We start from the raw sequence: 12298 nt of genomic DNA on the forward strand, positions 1-12298 counted from the left end.
TTTAATAGTGATATAATTCCAAATCCCATTCATTCTTGCTGTCTGACAGTTAACTACACTGTTAGAAACCAAGTGGACAACGAATGCGGTTTTGAACTATGTTTAATAGTAATATAATTTTGGGCATACCGTTCCCCCATCACTCTTGCGGGGAACAATCAAAACGTTGTTCATGTACTTATTCAATATTTTAAAAGTTAACGGTGTACACAGTCGCCGACCAAAAAAACACAAAGTTTTATTTTTTCTTCTGGATTTGGGCAACTAATAAGAGTAAAAGACAGGATGAAGCACTCCGGCTTTCAACACATTCAGCTTTCGGAGGGCGAAATATCAGATTTAGTGATAAATGGAAAATGCGATTTTGCGTTTGTGATTGCATAAGAGATGACAGAGGGCGTGTACGGGCTCGAGAATCATTCAGAGGGTAAAATAAAGTAATAATTTGAAATTGCGCAAACGATGCAAGAGTCCCAAAAATATGTTCATGAAATTAGAAATCTTTTATCTTTAGTGAAAACAACATAACATGCCGGATTGGGAAAACAAAACGAAAGTGTGAGGATTCATCTCTCTGTAAGTTCAGATGGCTGGCACCTCATCCAGATTCATGGTGATTTTTAGGAAAATGCAGTCTTCAAAAATGTAGTCCGAATTTTTGAGAGCTTCAAGCTTCATGAATCTCGGGGCACCAAAACACGGATTTCGTTCGGCCGTTGGTCTACCCAGAAACATTGTTTGGTCTGCCCCGGCGTTCGGTTTAATGGTATAGTCAACCGGTTTACGCATCGTTACATCCGGATGTTGGTCCAACAGGGTGAAAGTAAGCTTAAAAATTAACAAAATAAGAAATGAGCGTTCATCAAAAATTAATGTCATGCAGTTACTATTAAAATGGGTCTTTATTTTGAAGGCGACTATCAGAGATGGACGACAAAGTAATCGAGAATGATTGTTCACTTCGCAAAGACACCTCCATGAGAACCGATTACCACAAACCTAATTTTTCGGATTTCCAACAGCGATGTCTTCGTATCAGTGAGACAACTCTATTTTGAAGTGCCCTGGGACATTGTACAGCTGTTTACACGTGTTATTTACAGTGTGCACCTCACTGAACTCAGAGAACTTCAAATCCGAGTTTCTGGGGATGCTCGTTTATGACGGTTCTAAGTAGGGTGAAACAATATTTTACAGTGCTCCTCACGTTTTCATTTTAGATGGGCTTCTTTGGAAGCATGAAAACCCTTTTGAATTTTAATCAACCTCCTCACGCCACCTTCAGTTTATCAGTAGTCCAGAGAAAGGACAATTTTACGCGACGAGTGTAAGCTCCAACTGAGAAGTCGTCACTCGAAAAGTCAGCCAACATGTCGTGAGTGATATGGTTCCCGTGATTGAAGGATGAGGGTTGCTATGTACTGTCTAAGTCAGAGATAACCCAACTACTGCTCAGCCGCTTGCGTTCAGCCACTGGTTTGAGAGTCGTGGGTTTGAAACTTCCTAAGATGCGCACTGTTGGTGATTCCCAACAAGGATGAAACAGCTGTACACTGCTCCTGGACTTTTTAGCATAGATTAACTTCCCTGACAGAATGAAATCTGATACCGACCTAAATATGTATCCTGGCAGAAGACTTCAGTGCTTTATTTCGATTAAATGTAGATAGCTGACCGAATTATTTTAATGACGAAAACTATGTGTGTGCTCATCCTATGTGGACCGTGCGGTAAAGAAAGTATATAGATAGATCATTTTGTCATTCGATCGATACGCCCTTGGACGTTTTTTTCAGAGAAGTCGAACATATATAACAGGTGGTTCCCCTGTGAAAGACCAGGCGGCGTTATGATTTTAAGCAAATTTTACGATAATCCTCTTGCTGGTTTAGATACATTCTATCCCTCGTGATTCACTTGAAATTTTAACCGCGTTATCCGACGCACAAGCAGTGTGATCGATTGACGCAAAATCTCACCTCTATGTTCAAAGATGGATTTTGCCAACTTCAGACAGAAAAAGGCTACGCGCGCACCACGCCCCGGAAAAAAGTTAGAACCTTTCAACGTTAGGTAAATTCATTGACCAGCTTTGAACCTCTAAATTATGATCTGCTAAGCGTACCAACTTTTTCTCCCGTTGGTCGTTCTAAGCCAAATTAGAGTGGCTTTACAATTTTGGACACGTTGCAATTTTCATCAGTACCTGCACGTAGCTCCACCGGGTGTATGATTTTGGGCTTACTTGTTCCAATCCTTCTCCCGCACAAACACAACAAAATCAACCCTAGCATGAAAGATGGAAAGCCAGTCAGTTTTGTTGTTTTTCTGTGCATGCATGGTGATATATCAGAGGGTGATTTGTAAAATACCAAATATCTCAGAAACACCACAAAAATTACGGCTTTTGTAAAGACGTGTACGGTCATCAAAGTCAACTTTGTAAAACGTCGTTTTACGAATTTTCTCCCTTCATTTTGACATACCGACTTTGCTAGGAAAACAAGAAAACATTTCTTTTCAGAAGCTTTCGGAAAGTGGGTAACACTTCGTTTTTGACGCAAACGCTTCCGCTCAAAATTCAGGTCGGTTAAAGTGATCTGAACATCAAATAAGGGTAGAAACATGAATCAGGTACCGCTATCGTGTGATGTGTTAAACAATAGCGTTTCATATATCCACTGATCTAATGAACGAAATCATGTGGCCCAATTGTCGCGCTACGTCACGTGATCGTGTGACGGAAGAAGAATATTTTGCGTAAGACATATCACAGGGTCATTTTCCAAATCAGGCACACAGGCTTCATTGGATATTTCACACTGCAACCCAGATAAACTGAGAAAACGATCAGAGACATAGAGTAATTACAAAGATGTCTGGAGACCATTTCAAGAGAGGTGTTGTCCTTGTTTGAAAACACATCCGACATTACCCACTTTGCTATGACCGAACTGGGGGTGTAGCTTTATATTTTCACCTACCTGGTGCGTAAACGGCCACGATAAAACCGTGTCATGTTCCCCACGACACAGACAGACAAACACGGACATAAACTTCCCACGGCAATCTCCGCTTCCGTACAAACATACAGAAACGGCCATACGGTAGCCACAGCGATGCGTATAGAACGGTGGGCTGAACAATGTGGTCTGCTTGCCTGACTTTGCCATACTGAACTTTTCCGCGTAGTTGTCGATCTTCCAAGTGAATGACGAGCCGAAACATCGTTCGAGTGCAGTCAGGCGCTTGGCTTGTTGTGTCAGCATGGATTTGAGTTCAGTGAAAGACTTTGTCTGACAGGGAGTAAATAAATTAGTTCTCAGTCAGAAAATATGAAAGACCGGATCAGACTAACATGTGAGGCAAAGGTGTCAAGTTCCACTTTGCACGACATGATATTAAGATGGATCGTTCACTTACTTAGCCTTCCACTCACCTGAAGTTCCTACATGGTTGTTCAACTATATCAGGTTATTCTGAATGTTTGCAACTACTTGCTTGTGCAAACAATTTTATGAGTACTTCACAATTAAATACGATCACATTTCAGTTCACGTCGGAATTCACACTCAAGCCAACCAAGTACGTGACCATTTGGCTTGCTTTAGACGACAGTTTGGCCCACAAGGCTGAAGACTCAATGTGTGGTGAGTCATTCAGTGTAAGGGTACACCAACACATCTTTAAGTGATGAAGAAAAATGCAAAATTTCTGTTTAAAAAAAGGTAAGTTTTATCCGGTTTGCTTTCTACCCATCCTTTAATAAGTCTGGACGTATCGACTTAAAATCTTTTCTAATAAATGCAAGGTCTCTTTTCTAGAATTGTCGTGTAAGTTCCAAACGAGCTCTGACCAGTATATCTCAGTAGAAGTCCGAGTTTTTCTCGACAAATGGCACTCATGCAGATTACATTGTTGTGAGAGTGAAGCCTCGTTTTCCGGTAAGATTTGTTTCAGCTCTCTTCACGTTGTATATTTTACATTCACACTCATGTGTATTTTGCCGCCGAACAAATTTTATGCCTTTTTGAAACACAGTTAAACAAGAACCTTATACGTACGACCCCACAACGAGTTTGTCATCTCGATCATCGCTCAACGCTCCTTCCTTGGTTGCGTCCCTGCGGGATGATCGCACTAGTGATCCGATCCTGTTCTGTCTTAGCTAGAGTGTTTTTCTAGTAGTGTTCTGTTTTTGTTCGCCAGTAGTGTATTTGGTTTGTGGGCTACATTGATGACGTTTTCACCTAACATAACATACAGATGGTTTTATTTCGAAAGTCTTACAAGCTGTGAGTCTTTTCTTCTCGGCCATTTTCCCTCAAAATACTGGGCTTTCTGCAACAGGTCTTCATTCTTTTCCTTAGTATTTGTGTCTGATTGGGGCCTCATTCATCATGGCTGCACGGCAGTCAAACGCCAGTTTATACTGCTTGTGCATCGCAGTCCCTAAAGACGATGATGACCACAACGACGAGAATGATCAAATAAGCACACAAGTATATCCTCCAGTAGGCTCGTTTGAGAGATCTAATCCCCAAACTGAGACCTCCCACTAAATTTATCATTATTTGCGACCCCGTTTATTTCCAAAACACACACATGCCGCAGGCATAACTGACCCTGTCACAGAGGGCCGGAATGTGAAACCTAACCCAAACCGCGAGTCTCCCTTGGTCCGGTACGTACCAATTACCTGACCATCGTAATAACTCTGAAAATACTCACATCCATCGCAGCCTTTGATCAAACAAAAACTGGACATTATTTGCAATGAGAGTACCGTAGGATAGAAACGGATATTTGATATATTTGCTAACAGTGGGCTTGGCTGCCAAAGTGATTGTATTATACATGAGTTGCTCGAACGCCTTACGTGTGTCAGTACCGAAGTTGTTTAATTCAACCCGTCTAAACTCCAACTCGCATCGATGGTGCTCCAAAAAGGCAAATACTTTCAGCAGTACAAGGAAAAGTATGAATGTCTGATGAACTTTTACCAATGATGAAGGTGACACTGGAAGCACCTGCGACCTGATTGTGTTACATCCTAGACTACAGGTAGAACCTGTCTCTTCGGATAGTTTTTCTAAACTGGTGGCGTAAACAAGCATCTCTTTGTATTGCGAAATTGTGGCGAAATTTTGAATTGGATAATTGCACTATATTGCGCGTAGTTTGTGAATTTCAGAGTCAAGAGTAACGCTGTACACTGTATGCCATTAAGCCAAACGGACTATACGACAAATGGGACTTAGCCGTCAGAAACTACTAGTTCCTCATTCATCGTTGTTTCACGAGGGTGAAGTCGCCAGCAGAGGCGTAGTAGCAGACTTGTCAGTGGGTGGTTTTTCCCATATACCAGAACGTCATTCTCCTAAATTATTATGGGGCTGACTTTTCCCATATACCAGAACGTCATTCTCCTACCAAACCCATTATAAATTAAATTATTATGGGGCTGACCGCCTAGTGAGTCCTCGGAGGCAAACGTATTCCAAGCCCAAATGTATCGTCTCCACACAAGTTCAGATTCCCCAGCAAAACCTCTTCACAGACATTCGGAGGGAACAATGCACTGTGGTTGTGTGGATCATGCATCACAAACTAAAGATAAGCCGTTGCAAACCTAATTTTTATTACTTGTGTCTATAAAATTCACGTGGCGTACTTTGATCATTGAACGAACAGCTTGAGTTTTGTGAGCTTCTTAGATATTATCAATTGGACATTCTGAAATATCAATGGACAGAGATTGAACTTTCTTTCAGGGAGCCAACTTAAATCACAGAAATAGAGCGCAAAGTTGGTTTCCGTTTTTTTTAATGAAACAGCAGCCCTCTAGGAGTGAATAACACCTTCATACGTCTACAAGGGAACTGTCACAGACCTAACATACGGAATTCCTGAAGCTATGCATGACCACTAGGAGGGCTGAAAGCTCACTTCAAACGCTGTGATTCTTGGTTCACTTGTAATTAAACAATCCTAATGATGATACCATTTACCTAGCCTCGCACACAAACGGAACAGAAGACAAATTATCGGTAAACCCAACGTCCTGTTCTAATTTTGTGTCTAACGAATGAACAGTAGTCCGAATTATCACATTTGACGACAGGCCGGTGATCTTATGGGCGCAATTAAACGATTAATAGGTCCGCATGTGACAGTAGCGAACAGGCGTATACTACTGATGATGCAAGCGAGTAGTCTGTGGTTATTTTTAAGCTCCACCCCGCGTCCAACGGTGGGAGAACTTTACTACGGAAATTGTTGAACTGCTTTGCAGCGTTCGTTTACGGTTGTTTACTGATCAATGAATCTCCAAAAAAATACCAGAAGACGCATGAGCATGTTTAGTTTTTACATACTATGTGCCCACGAGACGTTTAATTTCCTGTCCAATAGCTTGTTACTGATGAGCTGGTGTTTTCTAATGGGCGACTTCGAGGCAAAGGGCTTCCCTCCACTCAATAGTATAGTAAGTAGCATTATTATCCTATAAAAACGTCTCATTTACTCGCATACTCAATCCTTGTCTAATGAACTCTTCCCTAGTTTTTGCACACTTCTGCCAAACTAAATAGAACAAGAGGACAGACATCCACCACAACGCATCTGAGTTTGACCTTTATCCAGGGCCTATTTACCGCCTATCGTCTATCCGTACATACATTAAAAATTGGAGCCCAAGTTATATTTTAACAGGAAGCAGGCTTTGGGGTAGACAGGGTTGATTCCGTTCCTCAGGAAAAATGTTTAGGAAAAAATTTTCACCTGACTATGACACGCGACCGTACCTCAGAAACGCCAAATTTCAGAATGATGCGCATACTGAATTTCACTACTGTCGAATAACTTCCGAGGTCGACATGTCAACAGCTAGAATGCTTGAGTAATTTTTGTTCAACTAATCTGGGTCTCGTGCTTTGCTGAAGAAGTCGGTACCCGTGGTCAGAAATCAACACTCTCTGTGCGCTTCATCTTATGAGCAGTTCGGTCAACAAGCACATTCGTTCAGCTATCATAGTCCTTATTACCTGCGCTTCAAGCAGCAATGTCATCTGTTGCATTGACGAGTTCACCATATTCAAATGTTCAATGTGGCATTCAGTCAGATGGACTTCTGTCTTCTTCTTGCGTCCAAGAAACTCACATCCGTGTGGCTCGAACGGACAGGGAAGATCTTGCTTTGAGCACTCGGTCGCCAAATGTTCGGCCAGTTGGCATCGTGGAATATCTCTTTTTTTGCAGTCATTCGGACACGTTACAGGAAAACGAGGACATACTCCAATGTGTTTCAACTCGTTTGCGGCAATTAGTGATGCATCACAAAATTTGCACTTCTTTGAACGTTTTGGACAATCATTGCTCACGTGGGTTTCAAGATAGCGTTGCTAAAAAGAAAGGGAGAATAATACATCATTAGGCTTAGTTCTGTGGCGTATCAATAAATAGAGAATAGTTAGCCAAGTGTGAATGTCTGAATCTCCACATTGACTAATCAAACCTGATGACGAATAGATACCAAGCTGGATGTCTGTCGTATGTCAGCATTGGAGAGAAGCCTTCCCATGGTAATCGAGTTTGATAGTTGATCCATATGCTCCAAAAACGGCATTTGGCACTTTTGATGAGATTTATCAATTTTTTGCTCGAAAAGCATCACTATATAAGTTTTATCAAAGTTTCTGACAACTATTTTTCCGGGTTCTCTGGATTTTCGCACAGATTTTAGCTTGCTGTGGCAGTCTTAATCAAAAACCCTGTTTCTCAATTGACTAGATGACCTTCGATTAGCTCCTGTATTTGATTTGTGCGTGTTCCACACCCGTGCTCTGCGTTAGCTTAGCAGGACACATAACTTAACTTCAAAACATTTTCAAAGACTTCGTGCTTGAAACTCACCCGAAAATAACATAGCGATAGCATCATTCACGACAAAAGTGAGCTTCACAAAGTATGCATCCATATCTTATGAGTCAATCCTGTTTTCATATATCACAAATGTAGTGTGATGCGGAGGGTGCGATGTTGGGTAACCTGTAAATCGATCAACAACTTAAGATACTTTGTTTCTGATGCACACTGATTCACTGCTGACGTTGTAATCCACATGTTACTGACTGTTTCGCCAAAATTGTTGGTATCCATTGGGGCTCACATCTCAAAAGCCTAAATATCTTCCATTTGATACAAATCAACGTCTACTGGTGCCTTACCTCCCTGCATCGCATTAATATTGTCTCCAACCATGCTGCTATATACAGAGGGGGGATATGGTTGATCTTACAAATCTAGCAATTCAATGCAAGCCTCCCTCGGATTGTGACTCAACACTTCACAACAATGGTATCCATCCTGTGACGTTTTGCGTGTTTCCATTACAAAGTTATCATCAACCGGATTTGCGTGAATGACAAATGCTAAACAAAGTAATTTCTGCTTCAAATCACGTCGAAAAATCTGGCTGCTTGACTACGTTTAGGTAGACAAGTTTTCTGATATTTGCAACGCGTTCACGTCGCATATGCGGAAAAGTTAAATCACCCGAGTTACTTCTTGGGGTTGGCTACCTAGTGATACAGACTGAGCGGTAAGCGTCTTTTATTCTGGAAAAATCCCCAATGCAACAAAGCTGTGGAAAACAAAAGCGGCATTTATGTCACATTTAATCTATTACAACCTACAATTGCAGCGGCTTGTTGGAGCTTTCAATAGGAATTTCATTCTGTCAAGTAATCTATGCTAAAATATGCAGAAGCACTGTACAGCTGTTTCATCCTTCTTTGTAATCAATGAGAGTGCGCATCTCACAAAACGCAGGAAGTTCCGAATCCGTGACCTTTTGACAACTAGGAGACCAATTAAACGTTTGACAACGAATGACTGGTAGTTCTGGAACGGTCTTCGCGTAGTTTCCGAAACTACCAGATACTGTTTAGAAGCTGTAGAATCACAGGCAGAAGAGGAGGAATTAACCCACCCAACCCTGCATTGACGATGTCGCCTCGATTGGTGATGAAACGTTTGCAATCCAACTGCCAAGCTCGGCGAACAGACATAAAACCGTATGGTTTTCGAGTCCGGTTTATGTGAGCCGAGCCGCACGACCGGTTCTTTGCACGCGACCAAACGTTTGCAAAATAGGCTAAAATCGATCAACTCATTCTAACAAGGGGTTCAAAACTGAGCAATAATCATACAGAACATACTCGAAGGCTGAACAGGCCGGTGCCTGAATGCCTGCATGCTATTTCTGCTAAATTGCGTGGACAGACAAAGTGTGTCTAAACAGCCACAAAACACTAGATTAAGGAGAAAGGTTTATGACGCAAGTGGGCCAAAATCAGAAAACGAAAATTCCACTTACTTCAAACTCCACACCACAGTCATTTGGGCATGTGATGACACGAAAGCCACAGTGTGATAAATGCCCACCCAGTTGCGCCAGTTTCCCAGTCCAAGTACAACCGCCCGGTTCAAAAGTACATCGCACGGCCAACTCATCCATTTGCAGTTGGAAATCTTTGTCCAGTTTTATGTGATCCTGCTTCAAATGTGTATTGTCCGCTGGACATTTGGAGGAACCTCTGAGAACCAGATAACAGTTATAACCAATTTACTATACTTCAATGAAAATTTATATGGCCTAACTTTAAGTACTTCGCATTTGAATCAATCTGACAGGGATTTCATTCGAATTGTAAAATTTGCACATGTTTGGACTACTAATGAGTAGATACCAATGGTACTAACGAGTAAATACTAATGAGCAGCAAAATTGCTTTCATTTTGCAGCTGCGCCGGAAATCCTATTTATTTTCAAGAACTTGGCCGAACACCTTAGTTAGCCCGTGGTCAGCGCCAGGATTCTGAATAATTTTTCACATGGAAGTTAAGCTAACCGCACCATGATAACATTCCCACAACTGCAAACCGCTTGCAAAGCAAGGAGATTGTCAGGCTCGGCGAGCAGATCAACATCCATCCAATCTACAAACAACTTTCAGTATAATTCGTCCGCTTTAAACACGAATTTAACATGAAGAGAAGATCCCGATTTGAACGGTGACAAAAAAAACCAACGAGTAGAGTCGGGGATCGCTTCAAATCAGAGAACACAAGTATCGTTTTCTCAGTAGTTCCTTTTTTAAGGAATGTGGTATGCAAAAGTGACAGAACTTAAGCATCATCGGGTCTCCCTAACGAAAGTAAAATCCGAGAAGACAAAACAATATGTTTTCGCTGACGTTTTTTTTCGAGTTGCCTTAGATCACTTTCATCCACCTTTTTCTACCTGCATATGAAATGGAATATCACATGTCACAAACCAATACCTCATATGCATCTGCCAATCCGATCCATTTCGGCATGGATTTTAATAAGAGAGGAACCACGCTGCCTCCCTGTTAGTGGCACATATAGAGTGAGGAGATGAAATTCCTTACGTTTCCATAACACAGCTTATAACCATTGGGTTTTAATATTGCTTCACTTTTACCATGCAGACTGAGTGGGATTGAGTGGGGGTTGTCGGATTAGTTGGACATCCATCAAACTCGACGTCACACGGGAAAAATTGCTTCTTAATTGTCACCAAAAAGGAGAATGTGTTCTTTAGACAATGAAATCAATCTTGTATTTTAAAAATTATCTTAAACAGTCGGTTGAGCTATTACTGTATAACCCAACTTTCCTCGATACGGAGGATTTCCAGAACAATTAAATAAGTTACCAGATTGGCCTAGTTCTGAAACGGACAATGAAATATTCAGAAAGATCTTCTACAACTAGAAATCCAAATCAGTGGTGGATATTGGATAAATTCCTTGTCGCATCCTGGCAGTGTCTAACTGTTACGAGTGAATGGTTCTGAATGTTACCCGAGAATGGTTTTTAAAACAAGTAATGTAATGAAAGTTGATGTGCCGTAGTACGATGATACCAGAATGAACTGAACCAGTCAGCAGATGACCAAGTAAAGTGGATTCCATAACTGAAGAAGGAGTGACACCATATCCTGTCTAACTACGGGCTAACAAGACAGCTGATCAACCACTTGCTGATGACCAGTTGAAAATCAAACAACTTGTCGGGAGGTTTCGGCTCTTATTCCCCTTGGAAGTTCGCGAGGTACGTACTCTGGATGTTTCTTAACAAGGCTGAAACATCTATACTGTGCTTTTGGGCTTTCCACTGTAGACTAACAGCCTGGTTGAAAAAATTGATGGCAGATACCGATGTTTCGATGGCAATCAAGTAAGTGGTGATGATAGTCGTGTTCTACCGCCAGTTTAGACCAACTAATGGCTTTCAGCATTCCTTTGCATTTCGGTCCGCCGACTTGATACTTTCATGTTACCAGCGGTTCCGGGCTCTCAAGTAGCGCAAAATATTTGTCTTTCACAAAACAGTTAGGTCATTTGTTTAATAAATTTATTCCCGTTAATAAAGCCACACCTGTGTGCATGCAAATACATATATATTGGCTGGCACATGGGCATAGGCAGGGATCAGTTCAATTAAATTAATTCAATTCCGAAAATTCCCATTTATAATAAGAACACAGATGGGTTGACGAACATGTTTTCGGTAAGGTCTTTTCAAGTCATACAATTGCAAAGGTTAAGAGAGCGGTATTTAACATATTTGAATGAGTATGGTGTCAATGGACAGGGAATCGAGTGAGATGACATTGGCTACCTATCAAAGAACCATTAGTTCAGGTCACCAATAGGATGACTTGAGATAGTCAGCTCGAGGGTTGTTGTAGTTTTGTCTTTAGCACGCGGTGCATGTGTGTCAAAATGCTTGAACCAATACGACGACAAATGTGTCAATACAGCTTGCGAGATACATTTCAATTCGGGGACTCAATAAAGGACCTAGAACTGAAAGATTCGTTCATGTGTTCACTAGCGTCCCCCCAACTGAAACGATTAACTACCTATGTAACTACATAGAAGCAAATAATTTTCGGCTACCTATTCCAGTCAACGAGCTGCGTGAACTCCTCCTGCGATCCACATTGAATGTGCAACTACTGTTCAATGGCATGCTCTACCGTCAAACTGACGGCGTTGCCATGGGCTCACCACTGGGCCCCAATGCTAGCCGACATTTTCATGAGTAAACTTGAAAATGGTCCTTTAAATGCTGACATAGAGAATATGCAACATTACTGCCGATATGTAGACGACGGCTTCGCCGTTGTTAACAACAAAGACGAATTGGAATCACTCCCACGAGAGTTCAATAAGGCCCAGACTGCCATTCAATTCACCTCGGA

The 12298-nt window shown here is 41.5% G+C and overlaps 1 protein-coding gene across 1 annotated transcript in view; it reads right to left on the minus strand.

Moving 5' to 3' along the window:
* Positions 1–207: 207 nt before the first annotated feature.
* Positions 208–12298, minus strand: part of T265_04245 (hypothetical protein) — a gene marked incomplete at both ends in the record, with an annotated part of 26361 nt that continues 14270 nt past the window's right edge. The window contains 4 exons of the mRNA XM_009168938.1: positions 208–828; positions 2985–3296; positions 7047–7403; positions 9380–9599. Of these exons, the coding sequence (XP_009167202.1) occupies positions 583–828; positions 2985–3296; positions 7047–7403; positions 9380–9599 (1135 nt within the window). The remainder of the gene's footprint in view (positions 829–2984; positions 3297–7046; positions 7404–9379; positions 9600–12298) is intronic.

The sequence above is a fragment of the Opisthorchis viverrini genome, assembly GCF_000715545.1.
Source record: "Opisthorchis viverrini unplaced genomic scaffold opera_v5_68, whole genome shotgun sequence".
Classification (NCBI taxonomy): domain Eukaryota; kingdom Metazoa; phylum Platyhelminthes; class Trematoda; order Opisthorchiida; family Opisthorchiidae; genus Opisthorchis; species Opisthorchis viverrini.